The sequence below is a fragment of the Lycium barbarum genome, chromosome 10, assembly GCF_019175385.1.
Source record: "Lycium barbarum isolate Lr01 chromosome 10, ASM1917538v2, whole genome shotgun sequence".
NCBI lineage: Eukaryota > Viridiplantae > Streptophyta > Magnoliopsida > Solanales > Solanaceae > Lycium > Lycium barbarum.
The window spans coordinates 8,354,126-8,372,150 of record NC_083346.1 but is presented as its reverse complement, the minus strand read 5'-3'; the positions used below and the strand labels follow the sequence as shown (position 1 = coordinate 8,372,150).

Below are 18,025 nucleotides of genomic sequence, written 5' to 3'. Positions count from 1 at the left end.
AATCTTAATCTTTTTTTTCTTTGTAGGAAATTTGAAAATGGACAAAACTTGGATGCGTTGTGAAGATAGATTGAGCGATACTTATGTAAACGGAGTTGACAGTTTTCTGGAATTTGCTTTTAAGCACTCGGAACTAGAAGGTGCAATTCCTTGTCCTTGTAAGAAATGCAACAATGTTTTCCACTGTCCTAGAGGTGAAGTCAGGGATCATTTAATAATTAATGGGATAGTCAAGGGATACACGCGGTGGCTTTATCATGGAGAATTTGCACCTAAAGAGAAAAACACTAACAGTGAAGTAAGACCAGAAAAAGTAAGAAAAGAGCGAGGTGATGATATATTTGAAATGATTTACGATGTTGCTGGCCCTGAAATCATGGATGATTCCAGTGGGAAGTTTCAACATGGTGATGCTTCCGAGCCTACTTCAAAATTTTTCAAATTATTGGAGGATGCTGCACAACAACTTTATCCTGGTTGTGAGACATTCTCCAAGCTGTCACTGATTGTGGAACTATTCCAAATCAAGTGTCTTTTTGGGATAAGTGATAAAGCAACTGATAGCATACTGAAGTTAATTAAGCGAGCACTTCCTTCTGGTGAAACTTTACCAGAGACATTCTATGGAGCAAAGCAATTGATTAGAAATTTAGGCCTTCGTTATGAAAAAATACATGCTTGCGAGAATGACTGCATGTTATTCTGGAAACATAATGCAAAAGCTGAATCTTGCTCGGTTTGTGGTGAGTCTAGGTGGAAATCAGTTGAAGGTCAAAAAACTAATGGCGGTGCTCAAGGAAAGACCAAGAACAAAGTTCCTCAAAATTTTTTACGTTACTTCCCCTTGAAACCAAGATTGCAAAGGTTGTTTCTGTCATCAGAAATTGCTTCAGACATGAGATGGCATCATGATCAGCGTTTGAAAGATGGGGTTCTTAGACATCCAGCAGACTCAGAGGCGTGGAAACATTTCGATTCATCTAATCCAGGCTTTGCTAGAGATCCTCGTAATGTTAGACTTGGATTAGCATCTGACGGGATAAATCCTTTTGGTAACTTAAGTGTTTCTCATAGCACTTGGCCAGTGATTATTACTGTATATAACTTACCCCCTTGGATGTGCATGAAGCCACCATATTGCTTCTTGTCTTTGTTGATACCTGGCCCTAAAGCTCCTGGAAATGATATCGATGTGTACTTAGAACCATTGGTAGAAGAGTTGCGAGAGTTATGGTATTATGGAGTCGATACATATGATGCTTCGAGAAGAGAGAATTTTTGTATGCGGGCAGCACTCTTATGGACTATAAATGATTTTCCAGCTTATGCCTACTTGTCTGGATGGAGTACGAAGGGAGCTTTGGCTTGTCCTTCATGCAACAAAGAGACTCCTTCTACTCGATTAAAGTATGGTCGTAAGTTTTCTTACATGGGTGCTCGTAGGTTTCTATCATCTAATCATAAATGGCGGCGGAATAAACGTGATTTTAATGGAGAAGTAGAAAAACGATCTGCTCCTAAAGCTCTCTCTGGAGATGATGTTTTAAACCAGTTGTCCAGTTTGGAAGACGTGAAATTTGGTAAGACCCAAAAAAAACAAAAATACGAAAAAAGTAAAGGGATTCATAACTGGAGGAAGAAAAGCATTTTTTTCAAACTTCCTTACTGGAAAAATAATTTAATACGCCACAATTTAGATGTGATGCATATTGAAAAAAATGTTTGTGATAATATCATTGGGACATTATTAGATATAGAAGGAAAGGCAAAAGATAATTTGAATGCTCGTCGTGATTTGAAGGAAATGGGTATAAGGAAAGATTTGCACGCAACTCAAAAGGATGGAAAATGGTATTATCCAGCGGCATGCTATTCTTTATCACCAGATAAGAAGTCTAAAGTATGCAAGTTCTTGAAAATGGTTAAGGTTCCAGATGGTTATTCTTCCAATGTATCACGGTGGGTGAAGTTAAAGGATCGTAAAGTTTATGGAATGAAGAGTCACGATTCTCATATTCTGTTGGAACAGTTGCTTCCTCTTGCAATTCGCGGAGTCGTGCCAAACAATGTCTATGATGCTATCACCGAGTTAAGTATTTTCTTCAGAGAGTTGTGTTCAAAAACATTAAGGGTTGATGTTTTGGATCAACTTGCAGCTCAAATTCCAATAACATTATCCAAATTAGAAAAAATATTTCTACCAACATTTTTTGACGTGATGGTGCACTTGGTCATTCATCTCCCAACAGAAGCTAAGGTTGCTGGACCTGTACAAAACAGGTGGATGTACCCAATGGAGCGGTATGTTTTTAATATTATAATTTTAATTTAAAGTTATGTGACTTGTTAATTTATCATGCTAAGCAATTTAACTGTGTGTTTATCATGTAGATTAATGGGCAAATGGAAATGTTACGTTCGTAATAGAAATCAGCCTGAAGGATCTATTGCAGAGGGGTATATTGTTGAAGAAAGTCTAATATTTTGTTCAAGATATTTACATTGTGGCGCGAATGGATATAATCGAATGGACAAAAATTACGAAGGATCATGTTGAGTCATACAGTGGATTATCAATATTTGAACAAAAGGGTTGTCCGTTATTAAGAGATACATCCAAAAATCTTGAAGAGTTTGAGCAAAAACAAGCTCATCTTTATGTCTTGAGAAATTGTGAAGAAGTTCAACCATTTCTACGGTATGTTTCATTATATTATTGTGTTCACTAGTCTCCCGTCTCAAATTATTTGTTATGTTTCTTTTCCACACGCCATAATATTAATTTTGGGATGTTTTGACTATTTTACCCTTATTTATGTCTTAAGAGGGGTAATCTCTTTTCATTGAATATTTATTCTATTTATATGTCATCTCCCCATAACTGAGGTGTTTGTGTTTGTAATCTTCAAAAACAATTACTATTAACGGTAAAATGGGAAAAAATAATAATTTTTGTCTTGAACTTCTAAAATGACAAATAATTTGAGACAACTATTTTTAGAAATCACGACAAATAATTTGAGACGGAGGGAGTATTTGTTAGCTTTTCTCAAGTCTTATGGTTATGTTTAAACAGAGAGTATGAGCAGAACAATCGGGACATGAACTTCGATGATTGGCTTTCCAATCGAGTAAGTTTTTATTTTTACTTTGAATTCAATCTTTTTTTTTTTTGGTAAATACCTTTCTGGACAAAGTCCCGAACTTAGTGCAACATATGAACTCTCAAGACCCAAGGTCTTTCTACTCTTTCAGCTAATCTACTTAGTCAACTAGGAGATACATCAAAGTGTTGGACATAAACTTCTTTGGATACCCATGCCATGAATTTCTTCCAGATAGCTCCAGCTACTAAATACTCAAAGAACAGGTGTTGAATTCAATTTGTAATACTTATTTATTCATTTATTTTTTGTACAGATTGTACAAATGCGCAGAGAAGGGAATTCACTTGCAAGTTGTGAATTGTATTCTTTGGCTAGAGGCCCTTTTAATGGAGTTCAAAGATTCAAGGGTTATGAAATAAATGGTTTCAGGTTTCACACTAAACTACTTGAGGAAAATAGGGTGAAGCAAAATAGTGGGGTTTTAGTAAGAGGAGTAGTGAATGGTCAAAATATTAATTACTATGGTGTTCTAACTGAAATAGTAGAACTTCAATACTTCAAAAGTAAGCGGGTTGTTTTGTTTAAATGTGACTGGTGGGACGCTGATCACATAGGAAGAGGAGTGAAAATAGATAAACATGGTGTTGTTAGTGTCAATACTAAGCGAAAACTAGCAACAAATGAACCATTTGTGCTTGCATCTCAAGCAGAACAAGTTTTTTATATCAAGGATAATCTTCATCCAAATTGGTCAATTGTCTTGAGTGGTCATTCTACTTATTTTACTGGAGCTGTTGTAGGTGAAGATACTTTTCAACAAGATGCTTGTAATGATTTCTTGTGTACATTTGAGGAAGATGAAGACTTTATAAACTGGGGAAGAAATGATCTTGATGTTATCAGCACTGATGTTGCTTTAGCTGATGATATTATTGACGACATCGAATCGGAGCCTGAAACCGATGATGAAGATTTGTTATTGTGAACATTTGAAAATCTTATATGGATATGGCTTATACTAAATTGATGTTAACAAGTTAACTTGTTTCTTGAGGGATGATGTTTATTTCTTTATTATATTGAGTTATTCTGATTGAATATGAGTTAATATTTAGTAATGTTGAGTTGATAATTTTGATTGGATTGAGTTGAAATGTTATTTTCTACCGGGTGTATGTTGATGGATTATTCAGTTACAGGGGAAACTTTGTCGATTTTTTTGTCAGATCAATAGACTAAAGTAATAGCCAGTCTGACATTATCCGTTTGTTGAATTGAATGACGTTCGAGTCTTGATAATGATATTGATTTTTGGTGAGGCTAGTTATTCATGTCATCTCGTGTTGGCATTTTGTCATTTTAACAATGTATTTTGTGCTTCCTTATGTAATGTGCAGGTATATATGGTGATAATTTTTTTTCAAAATAATTTTGGTAATGACATTGATTTTTGGTGATTGTTGTAATTCATTTTGCCATGTATTGACATCTTTTCATTTAAAAAGACAATGTATTATTTTCTTCCTTGTGTAATGTGAAGGTATAATTTTTTGAAAATGGTAACAGAATGTGCATGTATTATATCTGTAACTTCTGGAGAATGGTGAATGAAAAAGCTAATAGAAACATTGAAAATTCTAAGCTACAAGTATATTTCTGCAGCCATTTAATTTAATGTGTTTATTATGATTGTATTCATACTATTTTTATGGTAACTACAAGTGTAGGAAATCAAATTATTTAATTTGGCTAAAAGATTAGTATTGCTACAACAAAATTCAATTCGTGCTAAATAATACTAATTATTAGCTATGAAATTTTATCATAACAATAAATCTGTGGCTATATGATTCTGTCATGACAAGTAACTATATCTATTAAGCCAATTATTGTCACGAATTTTAGTACTCAAAGTAAAAATATTTATCTTGTTGGAATATTTTATTTTAAGTATTTTTTTATGGCTAAAAGGTTACAATTGCTACAATAAATTTCAACACGTGGCGAAAATTAATAATTAGCTACGAAATTTTACTATAACAAAAATTCTATAGCTATATTGTGTAACTATTGCCACAATCTTTTATAACTTGAAGCAACTATATTTATTTAGCTACAACATTTTGTTTCAAATAATTTGTTGTGGCTAAAAGGTTACTATTACTACAGTAAGTTTCAATCCGTAGCAAAAATTTATAATTAGCTACGAAATTTCTTTTTAGCAAAATATTCGTGGTTATATCATTTAGCTATTGCCACAAATTTTATAGCATGAAGCAAAATTATTGATTTAGCTACAATATTTTGTTTCAAATAATTTATTGTGGCTAAAAGGTTACTATTGCTACAGTAACCTTTATCGCGTGGCAAAAACTTATGATTAGCTATAAGAGTTTATCGTAGCAATAAAGTTGTAGCTATTTCGGTAACTATTGCCACGATAGTTAGCAATTATGGCAAAAATGAGAAATTAGCTTTGTCAATTTGATTTTCGTGGCAAAGAAATTTTACGAATTTGTAAATAGCTACGGAATTCAAATTTTTGTGGCTATTAATAGGCAATAGCTACGCTTTTTAAATACGTAGCTTAGATTTCGTAGCTATAGATACACTGTGTTGTAGTGGAACCATGGCCTGGACGTAACACGGCACTCGGTGCCTGACTGCATGTGACCGAGCGAACCACATGGCTTGCTGAATCATCATGATACATAACATATGCGGAATATAACGTGAATGCATAATGAGCCTTTATAAAAACATGGTAAGTCATAATACTTAATAAAATACTTGTTTAAGCATGAGTGAGCCAAAATGGCTATACGACTCCAAATGTCTGACATGACATAACTGACTTGTCTAGTCTATGAAACTTCTATCATGAGTCTAACTGGAAAACATACTTACTGGAACAAGGCCCCCAGCATACCTTTAGATGCATAATTAATCATAAAACAAAAGTTGACTAAACCCCGAATGAGATGGGGCTCACCAATAAGCTGATACGAATGTTGTCCTACGGAGCACATGTGTCGTCCTGTATATCAGTACCTGCATCGTGAAATGCAGGCCCCCGAGCAATAAAATGGGACGTCAGCACATTGAATGTACTGGTATGTAAAGCAACCGAAAGAAACAACATGGGATATGGAAAAACATGATAAGAGCTGAAACTGAAAAACTTGGACATGAACATGAGTGCATACATATACATATAAAACATGGTAAAAATATCATAAGTAGGGAGAGCAATAACTTATAACCGATCCATGGTCTGGTGCTTGCGTCCCGCCAGCAGAACACTCAGTCCTTGCCAGGGAACATGAGATTTAATAAAATATGAAAGGATCCAGTCATTATGAGAGATCGTCCGGGACATGGGTGGAGCGATCCTCATCCTACGGTGGCTACGTAGTTTCAGGCTATCTGAAGCCCTCCTCGGTAATTAATGCAACTCCCAAAACATGAACATGTAAAATAGTGGCACTTGCTGCCCATGGTATATCATGAATCGTAACTTGCTTGTACATAGTATTCATGATCATAACTTGCTTGTACATGGTTTTCATGAATCATAACTTGCTTGTACATGGTTTTCATGAATCATAACTTGCTTGTACATGGTTTTCATAAATCATAACTTGCTTGTACATGGTTTTCATGAATCATAACTTGCTTGTACATGGTTTTCATAAATCGTAACTTGCTTGTACATGGTTTTCATAAATCATAACTTGCTTGTACATGGTTTTCATAAATCATAACTTGTAAATATAGTTTCATAAGATAACTTGTCATCGTCTTGCAAAACATGTTTTTGATGCATGAGTAATAACAATAGTTCATAATCATATATTTGTAATTGACTTGGAAACACGCTTGTAACTTGCAAACTAAAATCATTAAGTTTCATATGAACATAATGAGAACACATGAGGAAGAATTCATGATTTATGAATTCAGCTAGGGTTCCTAATAACCGTAATGGAAGATTAGGAATACAACAACGAATATAGATACAAAATTCATGTACATAAATACTTAAATACGGGCTACCAATATGTTGGATTTAGTGCCCTAAGATTTGAACTTCATGGATATCAAGGAAACGAAGCATAGGGAAGAACATAGAGATTCCCTCATGTGGATGGAAGTTCTACATACCTTAGTTGCTCCAAAACTTGAATTAAAGACTTGGATTTTGAAAAAGATTTCCTAAATCTTGATTCTTGAATCTTGAGATGGGTTTTCTTGAAAACCCTAGATTAGGAATGATTATTTCTTGTTTAGATTACAAGGATATATGTTAGAATTGAGTTGGAATAATTGGAATGGACTTACCTTGGTGTTCTTCATGTTGGAGGAGAGTAGGAGGTCGTTCTAGGGTTTGAGGGAATGAAAAATAATGACTTGAACTGATATAAACGAACATATAATGTTTTGGAAAATGCAGTTTACGTCCAGCACTGTGCTGGCCGTATTTCAAGTTTACGGGCCGTAAACTGCAATACGGTCCGTATTCTGCCATATGGACTGCACTGTCTCTCTTCAGTAAAATGGCCATAACTCTTTGCACAAATGTCCGTTTGACCCCCGTAAGATACCGTTGGAAAGGTATTTCAATGCTCTACAACTTTTATCAAGGAAGTTTTCCCAAATTCCAAACACGTTTTGAAATACGGGCCGTAAAGTGAAATACGGTCCGTATTTAACCATATGACCTCAAAATGTCAAATTCCAGAATGTTCAGAAATTCTTGGTTTCAGTTTACGGGCACTGTTCATGGTCGTAAATTGAAATACGACCACTGTTCATGGGCGTAAACCACCATATCACAACTTAACGGAAAAATTTCAATTCCCACATTCTTTATCTGATGTTCTAAGTCTAGGATCGTGGTAAAAACTTTCATTAAAAGTACGGGGTGTTACAATAACTTGTAAATATAGTTTCATAAGATAACTTGTCATAGTCTTGCAAAACATGTTTTTGATGCATGAGTAATAACAATAGTTCATAATCATATATATATACTTGACTTGAAAACATGTGTCACGACCCAGCCCCGTGGGCCGCGACTGGTGCCCTATCTGGACACCCAAACAGACTTACGTACCAGATTGACATATCAAAGGTTTGTTCAAACTTAACATACATCATTTTAATCAAATACTGAAAACAAATATCATCTTAAGCGGTCGCCCGTACGGACACATTATATCAAATCCAGTAGGCTGGCGGAATGGACATCGCCCAGATACACACACATGTATAACAAATGGGCCGTTTTGGCCATAATAGTAAACGGGGCTGCATTAAGACGCAGATCATAATCACAAACAAACAAACATGACCCATGACCCACATAGATGACTACAGGCCTCTACAAACCATAACAGAAACATATGACGGGACAGGGCCCTGCCGTACCCCTGAACAAATATATACATATGTAACAAACTAAGATATATACCAAAAGGTAGGCTCCGAAATAAGAGAAGCACTCCAAACAGCAGAAGAGGGTGTCCTAAACTGGTGGGTCACCAAACTGTGCTTCTGTACCTGCGGGCATGAAACGCAGCCCCCCGAAGAAAGGGGGTCAGTACGAAATATGTACTGAGTATGCAAAGCAGAAACTACAAAATCAAACCTGAGGCATAAACGAAATAGTAGTACAGAACATAAGTAAAAAATCCAACATATCAAAATGTTTACTTTTAAAATATAAGTCATGCATAAGGTACAGAAGAATATGGTCGCCCGCCCGTCAATGGCGCCATAACACAGCATAACACCAGAAGGTTTCAAATCTCCGTATCCCCGTCACATATCACAACACAGCATAACGCCATACACAGCATAACACCAAATATAAGTGGAACCCGACCCTCTTTAGCGAGTAGCTCGGTGAACCATGAACACAGCATAACACCGGAGTATATCAAAGTGCGCACGACAACAGAACCGGCCCGGGAACCGGCGAAAGATATAACAGAACGCACGAGCAGAGTCATGAGTAACCATATGCATAAAATCATTATCATAGACTCAAATATAAGTAAATGACCATACTTGAAATTCGAAATGATAATCATACCAAATTCTTTCAAAAGTCGTCCGAATTACATAAAGGAAAGTCGCGGGACCCACGGACGGGTATTGACCCGAGCCAGGCCCGCCTATGGAAAACATACTTATCATACGCCATACAAACTTCTACGAACATATCAAAGCAATCCGAGCCTTTATGTGGAAGATACGGCGTTTCGTAGTTACAGAATTTCTTAAAACAACTTTTTGTACAACATATGGAATTCAATTACTTTGAAGACATAATGGTTCATATTTCATCACATCATACATAAGAGTGCCAAGAAATATATATGGATCATAACGTGCTCGGATTTCGAATTTGGAATTTCCTCGAGGCTCGTGATATAGCCTATTGAAAACTAAGACATGCCAAAAGAAAGAAGGGTTGCGCTTTACATACCTTACGTCGTTCAAGAGCTTAGTCCAGCCAAGAACTTCCACAATTAATATGATAAACCTTATATGCCAAGAAATGATCTTCTTCCACCTTACTTTTCTTCGAAGAAAGTCCGAATTCATTAACACGACAAAATAAAACCAACCTCCGTGCTTGAATTTACAAAAAAAAAACTAAGCTGATCCACTGGAACAACATTGCTATTTCTCATTCCTCTTATGAAACCAATATATGTAATTAACGTAAAACGTGGGATCCCAAATATTTGTTGCACTTCATTGCTGCTTCCCAAAGGAGAAAGAGAAAAGAAATTCCTGGATCATTCTTGTTTATTACAGAAGGTAGCTAAGATATATATATATATATATATATATATATCGATATCTTATCAAAAAAGATAAGATGGACATGAATTAAATAATATAGGTTTGGTGGTGGATACATATTCATTGTTCTGATAACAATACATATTTCAAGGAAAGTTAGGCACCTTGCACTTAATAAAATATGCTAATAAAAGTTACTTCATGAACAAAGGACACCTAAGCTCCTCTAATATCTCCCCACTAAATAATATGATCATGGTTAATTAATTTCCCACTTCGCTAATGTTTCCACACTAATTGCAATTAATTAGTAAACTGAGTACTAATAAAATCGGGATTAAAAATCCTTGTCTCATATCTCAAAATTAATCTTGTCCTTAAACTTATTTACGAATAATTAAATGTATAAAAATACGGGATGTTATGGAGTCAGATGGAAACTTATCAGAAAAAGATTATTGCTGGCCAAATTTCTTAATTATAAAGAATGAATAAGTAGTGATGATGTCTAATACATGTCCAAAATCCATGTGGTAACGTGGATGATATGCCACCCCTCCAATTATTTTAATATAAAAGTAAGATCATAAGATGTAATCTCATACACTAATATTTTAATATTTCTTTGAAATACATAAACTTTCAAAACTTTTGTTATTGAAATATCATATCAACTTAAGACATACAGGTATTTCACAAAAACTAATACATCTAGAAATTATGTTTGTCAAATTATAATCTTTTCTCAACCTAATATCAAGAGTACAAATTTTGTACTATCAATTCTCATAATGGAAAAAAATAACTTTCTATAAGAGAAAATAATTTATATTCTCATAACAAATAAAATCTCATTTATAAATGTCCTCACTCAGCACATATAATCTAAAACGTATTCGAGAAGTAGTAACAGTAATAGCTATAGAAAATCATACTTTTCAAATATTTATTAAAATGAGTTTACTTAAAAAAAAATACCAAAGGCAAATGAGCTTAAAACTTTAACTGATCTTTTACCCTTTACACGTGCCACTTGTTGGCCAAACTTTTATAGTATTCACGCCTAGGCTGCCACAATAGCACTTTGTGCATGCCACAATTGAAGATACGACCCACTCCATAATAATATAGTGTAATAGGATTACACATAAGGCCCACTTCATGCTTACTATACATTTAATTCTCAAAACGTGTCCTAGGTCTAAGTAAAAATAATAATTTGTGTCTATATGTAATAGGATGTCACATAGACCTTCACTTGTCCACTTTGTTTCCCAACATGATTAGATGTTAATATCTTGTCCCCAATTTACTTAAATATCAACCACTTTTAACATAATTTATATACTCATTATCATAATTATGTGGTAGAATTTTAGTCCATAGCCTCTTTGTACATGCACCGAGTATTATTCTCAATCACCGTCGTTACACTTGTTAAGTCCTAATTTATTTCCGCACTCCACTTCTTGTATATACTGAATTCTTAATTTTCCTGCTTCAATATGACTAAATTCTCCAGGTTTGGGTAAATGTGCTCATGTTGGACGGTTAAATTTCCTGATCCAAAATTCAGGATATTATGGCTTGGATCGTATTTTATTCAAATAAATTTTCAAACCTCGACGAAACTTATTTTCTTCGATTTGTTTAACCTCAAATCCTTACGGTACATGCGTACCGTCACTTTAACCACCTATAAGCTTGGGGGATAACCTCGTGTCCGTTACTAATATCATTTAACTCGCACGCTTTCCGACGTACGAAAATACAGGATATAACATTCTTCCCTCCTTTAGAACATTCGTCCTCGAATGTTAAACTAGTCCAGCATAAGTATACTGGTTATGACGATTTTATAACAAATCAATTACTCTGAGGAAGATCTAAACCCATGGCAGACCAAAGATATGTCTTTGCTCGAAAACCAACCCTAAACAACTTTATTTTATTACTTTATCTTTGTTTATTTATCATGTACCCTGAACTAACTTTATTAATTTAACCTAATGTTCTTCCAAAATCATACGTTCCTATACTGGATCTGGGAGTGTTTAATTATTTGGAAAAGGGTCAAACATATCCCTCAATTCTTTATCTTATTCTCTGTATATTTACAACCTTTTGACTACACTACACATTATGTTCATACTAATAACATCATTTATTACCCACTAATATACAACAAACGTATTTTATATTATTTCATTTTAACACACATCCATTATCATGTCACAATAATTTGTCATACTTTTCATTACTTCCTTTGTTATTCTTCTACGTGCGGCATCATTATATTATAATCTCTATATTGTATTTCTTCTGTGCAACATCTCTTTTTATCCTTATTCCTGCATGCGCCACTATTGTACTCATACTCTTTCATTTCTTGTCATCTTTTCATATATTAACCTTCAAAACATATTATGAACTTATATCCCATTCTCTTCCTTTTTTCTATTTCTGGAAAAATTTGGGCAGAGTTTCCTCTGTACTTCTTACTATCCCAGAACCTGCACGCAGGAAATACCAACAATGCCTCACAGGGCCAACATATATACGTATATATCGTATCGTATCATAGCCACACAGGGCTAACAATTTCAAGGAAAAGTATGAAGATGTCGAGACTTACCTCACATGTCCAACTCAAACGGCACCTATTACACTTTCCTATTTACTTTCCCTTTCAATCTTCAACTTTATATTTCAATCGTACTTCAAATACCTTACTCGACATACATCTTTCATACCATTGCTTACTCGTGTACTGTGTAGCTTCCAATATCATCAGTCATTTTCTTCTGTCGATGCCGTGCTTCAGCTGAAATCAAGGGTTAGTAAAAGGAATTTCATTTCCTATGGCTGGGCTCTATCGCACGGTCTAAGATCGAAAGAAAGGTAACACCCTAAATGTCCTGTAGCCTCCTGTTTATAGATGTGGTGCACAACACACCGATAAACAAGACTCTACTAGACACGGCCTGTAGACATTCCGAGGACAAACCGCTCTGATACCACTTCTGTCACGACCCAGCCCCGTGGGCCGCGACTGGTGCCCTATCTGGACACCCAAACAGACTTACGTACCAGATTGACATATCAAAGGTTTGTTCAAACTTAACATACATCATTTTAATCAAATACTGAAAACAAATATCATCTTAAGCGGTCGCCCGTACGGACACATTATATCAAATCCAGTAGGCTGGCGGAATGGACATCGCCCAGATACACACACATGTATAACAAATGGGCCGTTTTGGCCATAATAGTAAACGGGGCTGCATTAAGACGCAGATCATAATCACAAACAAACAAACATGACCCATGACCCACATAGATGACTACAGGCCTCTACAAACCATAACAGAAACATATGACGGGACAGGGCCCTGCCGTACCCCTGAACAAATATATACATATGTAACAAACTAAGATATATACCAAAAGGTAGGCTCCGAAATAAGAGAAGCACTCCAAACAGCAGAAGAGGGTGTCCTAAACTGGTGGGTCACCAAACTGTGCTTCTGTACCTGCGGGCATGAAACGCAGCCCCCCGAAGAAAGGGGGTCAGTACGAAATATGTACTGAGTATGCAAAGCAGAAACTACAAAATCAAACCTGAGGCATAAACGAAATAGTAGTACAGAACATAAGTAAAAAATCCAACATATCAAAATGTTTACTTTTAAAATATAAGTCATGCATAAGGTACAGAAGAATATGGTCGCCCGCCCGTCAATGGCGCCATAACACAGCATAACACCAGAAGGTTTCAAATCTCCGTATCCCCGTCACATATCACAACACAGCATAACGCCATACACAGCATAACACCAAATATAAGTGGAACCCGACCCTCTTTAGCGAGTAGCTCGGTGAACCATGAACACAGCATAACACCGGAGTATATCAAAGTGCGCACGACAACAGAACCGGCCCGGGAACCGGCGAAAGATATAACAGAACGCACGAGCAGAGTCATGAGTAACCATATGCATAAAATCATTATCATAGACTCAAATATAAGTAAATGACCATACTTGAAATTCGAAATGATAATCATACCAAATTCTTTCAAAAGTCGTCCGAATTACATAAAGGAAAGTCGCGGGACCCACGGACGGGTATTGACCCGAGCCAGGCCCGCCTATGGAAAACATACTTATCATACGCCATACAAACTTCTACGAACATATCAAAGCAATCCGAGCCTTTATGTGGAAGATACGGCGTTTCGTAGTTACAGAATTTCTTAAAACAACTTTTTGTACAACATATGGAATTCAATTACTTTGAAGACATAATGGTTCATATTTCATCACATCATACATAAGAGTGCCAAGAAATATATATGGATCATAACGTGCTCGGATTTCGAATTTGGAATTTCCTCGAGGCTCGTGATATAGCCTATTGAAAACTAAGACATGCCAAAAGAAAGAAGGGTTGCGCTTTACATACCTTACGTCGTTCAAGAGCTTAGTCCAGCCAAGAACTTCCACAATTAATATGATAAACCTTATATGCCAAGAAATGATCTTCTTCCACCTTACTTTTCTTCGAAGAAAGTCCGAATTCATTAACACGACAAAATAAAACCAACCTCCGTGCTTGAATTTACAAAAAAAAAACTAAGCTGATCCACTGGAACAACATTGCTATTTCTCATTCCTCTTATGAAACCAATATATGTAATTAACGTAAAACGTGGGATCCCAAATATTTGTTGCACTTCATTGCTGCTTCCCAAAGGAGAAAGAGAAAAGAAATTCCTGGATCATTCTTGTTTATTACAGAAGGTAGCTAAGATATATATATATATATATATATATATATATATATCGATATCTTATCAAAAAAGATAAGATGGACATGAATTAAATAATATAGGTTTGGTGGTGGATACATATTCATTGTTCTGATAACAATACATATTTCAAGGAAAGTTAGGCACCTTGCACTTAATAAAATATGCTAATAAAAGTTACTTCATGAACAAAGGACACCTAAGCTCCTCTAATATCTCCCCACTAAATAATATGATCATGGTTAATTAATTTCCCACTTCGCTAATGTTTCCACACTAATTGCAATTAATTAGTAAACTGAGTACTAATAAAATCGGGATTAAAAATCCTTGTCTCATATCTCAAAATTAATCTTGTCCTTAAACTTATTTACGAATAATTAAATGTATAAAAATACGGGATGTTATGGAGTCAGATGGAAACTTATCAGAAAAAGATTATTGCTGGCCAAATTTCTTAATTATAAAGAATGAATAAGTAGTGATGATGTCTAATACATGTCCAAAATCCATGTGGTAACGTGGATGATATGCCACCCCTCCAATTATTTTAATATAAAAGTAAGATCATAAGATGTAATCTCATACACTAATATTTTAATATTTCTTTGAAATACATAAACTTTCAAAACTTTTGTTATTGAAATATCATATCAACTTAAGACATACAGGTATTTCACAAAAACTAATACATCTAGAAATTATGTTTGTCAAATTATAATCTTTTCTCAACCTAATATCAAGAGTACAAATTTTGTACTATCAATTCTCATAATGGAAAAAAATAACTTTCTATAAGAGAAAATAATTTATATTCTCATAACAAATAAAATCTCATTTATAAATGTCCTCACTCAGCACATATAATCTAAAACGTATTCGAGAAGTAGTAACAGTAATAGCTATAGAAAATCATACTTTTCAAATATTTATTAAAATGAGTTTACTTAAAAAAAAATACCAAAGGCAAATGAGCTTAAAACTTTAACTGATCTTTTACCCTTTACACGTGCCACTTGTTGGCCAAACTTTTATAGTATTCACGCCTAGGCTGCCACAATAGCACTTTGTGCATGCCACAATTGAAGATACGACCCACTCCATAATAATATAGTGTAATAGGATTACACATAAGGCCCACTTCATGCTTACTATACATTTAATTCTCAAAACGTGTCCTAGGTCTAAGTAAAAATAATAATTTGTGTCTATATGTAATAGGATGTCACATAGACCTTCACTTGTCCACTTTGTTTCCCAACATGATTAGATGTTAATATCTTGTCCCCAATTTACTTAAATATCAACCACTTTTAACATAATTTATATACTCATTATCATAATTATGTGGTAGAATTTTAGTCCATAGCCTCTTTGTACATGCACCGAGTATTATTCTCAATCACCGTCGTTACACTTGTTAAGTCCTAATTTATTTCCGCACTCCACTTCTTGTATATACTGAATTCTTAATTTTCCTGCTTCAATATGACTAAATTCTCCAGGTTTGGGTAAATGTGCTCATGTTGGACGGTTAAATTTCCTGATCCAAAATTCAGGATATTATGGCTTGGATCGTATTTTATTCAAATAAATTTTCAAACCTCGACGAAACTTATTTTCTTCGATTTGTTTAACCTCAAATCCTTACGGTACATGCGTACCGTCACTTTAACCACCTATAAGCTTGGGGGATAACCTCGTGTCCGTTACTAATATCATTTAACTCGCACGCTTTCCGACGTACGAAAATACAGGATATAACAACATGCTTGTAACTTGCTGGATGAAATCATAAAGTTTCATATAAACATAATGAGAACACATGAGGAAGAATTCATGATTCATGGATTTAGCTAAGATTCCTAATATCCGTAATGGAAGATTAGGAATACAATAACGAACATAGATACAAAATTCATGTACATACATACATAATTACGGGCTACCAATATGTTGGGTTTAATGCCCTAGGATTTGAACTTCATATATTTTACGAAGCGAATCATGGGGAAGAACGTAGAGATTCCCACATGTGGATGGAAGTTCTACATACCTTAACTTTCCGTTTTTGAGCGTATCACAATGTCCTTCAACCCCTTCAACTTCAATCTATAGCAATACAAGTCATAGGGATCCTATATTAGCAACAATATCCATGTTTTGTTCATCTAAGCATTTTATCAAACACTTAGTGGGCATGAAGCTCTATAACCCTCATTAATGGTGTTTTCTTCACCCAATCTCCATTCTTTTACTTCTAGCTAATGCTAAAATCTCAATTAGATGTAATTAACATCATTCTTCATCACCCATATGAATACAACAATCCCAAATCAACAATTCAACAACTCTAGCATAGTTCATATAATTCTCTTCATCCAACCCAAATATTATTCTCCCAAGAATTCATCAATTCACAACTATAAATGATTAGGGATAAAAACATTACCTTTTTGAAGTCCAATCCTCTTGAATTCGGGTTCTAGGGTTTCCACATCCAACAAAAATGTTCCAATCCTAACTCTATGGATTAGAAGAGTTTTACTCAAGTTAGAAAGGGATTAGGGACTTAAATTCAACTTAGAATCATGATAAAAACTTACCTTGGAAGATCTTGAGGTTTGGGATTTGTTGTCTCTGAGTTTAGAGAGAATTTTCGTGAATGGGGTGTTGGGGAAATAAACCCCAACCCCAAATATAACAAGAAAACGCGTAAACCCGACTTTTGACCCGAAAACGTACTTAACGGACCAAACGACGGTTCAAACGACGAACCGTCGATCAGATCGACGGAGCGTCGATATGCTCCGTCGAATTGGTCAAATTTCCAGTGAACAATGCACAATCGACGGTTCAAAGGACGAACCGTCGATCAGATCGACGAACCGTCGATCAGATCGACGAAACGTCGATCTTCCCGTCGAAGTCACCTATTTTCCAGCGAAGACAGGCTTCAGTAAAACGGGCATAACTCTTTGCAAAGATGTCCGTTTGACCTCCATAATATACCGTTGGAAAGCTATTTCAAAGGACTACAACTTTAATCAAGGATGTTTTCCCAAATTCCAAATTAATAATGGGGTTATAATCGTTGGAAGTATGACCTTCTATAAACTCTCTTACAAACATGTTCCGTAGAGTGGTTTTCAACTTTGCTTTGCCCAAAGACATTTCTTATGACTTAATTGGTTTTCAAAACACTTCCTATAATCCTCATATTGGTTCCATTATATTATCATCTTATGAGTCAAACTTTCGTCCGAAGTTACGAGGTGTTACAATGCAA

General features: G+C 35.1%; 1 protein-coding gene across 1 annotated transcript; it reads left to right on the top strand.

The window, feature by feature from the left end:
* Positions 1 to 3,559, top strand: LOC132613723 (uncharacterized). The gene is made up of 4 exons (XM_060327918.1): positions 1 to 2,301; positions 2,392 to 2,698; positions 3,077 to 3,131; positions 3,421 to 3,559. Exons 1-2 carry the CDS (start codon positions 38 to 40, stop codon positions 2,555 to 2,557), a joined length of 2,430 nt encoding a protein of 809 aa, XP_060183901.1. The 5' UTR covers positions 1 to 37; the 3' UTR covers positions 2,558 to 2,698; positions 3,077 to 3,131; positions 3,421 to 3,559.
* The last annotated feature ends 14,466 nt before the right edge of the window (positions 3,560 to 18,025 follow it).

Excerpts from the sequence above, each read along its gene's own strand:
- LOC132613723 (XM_060327918.1), top strand. The coding sequence starts at position 38 with ATGGACAAAACTTGGATGCGTTGTGAAGATAGATTGAGCGATACTTAT. Across the intron at positions 2,302-2,391 it reads TGGATGTACCCAATGGAGCG|ATTAATGGGCAAATGGAAAT; the intron begins GTATGTTTTTAA and ends TTTATCATGTAG.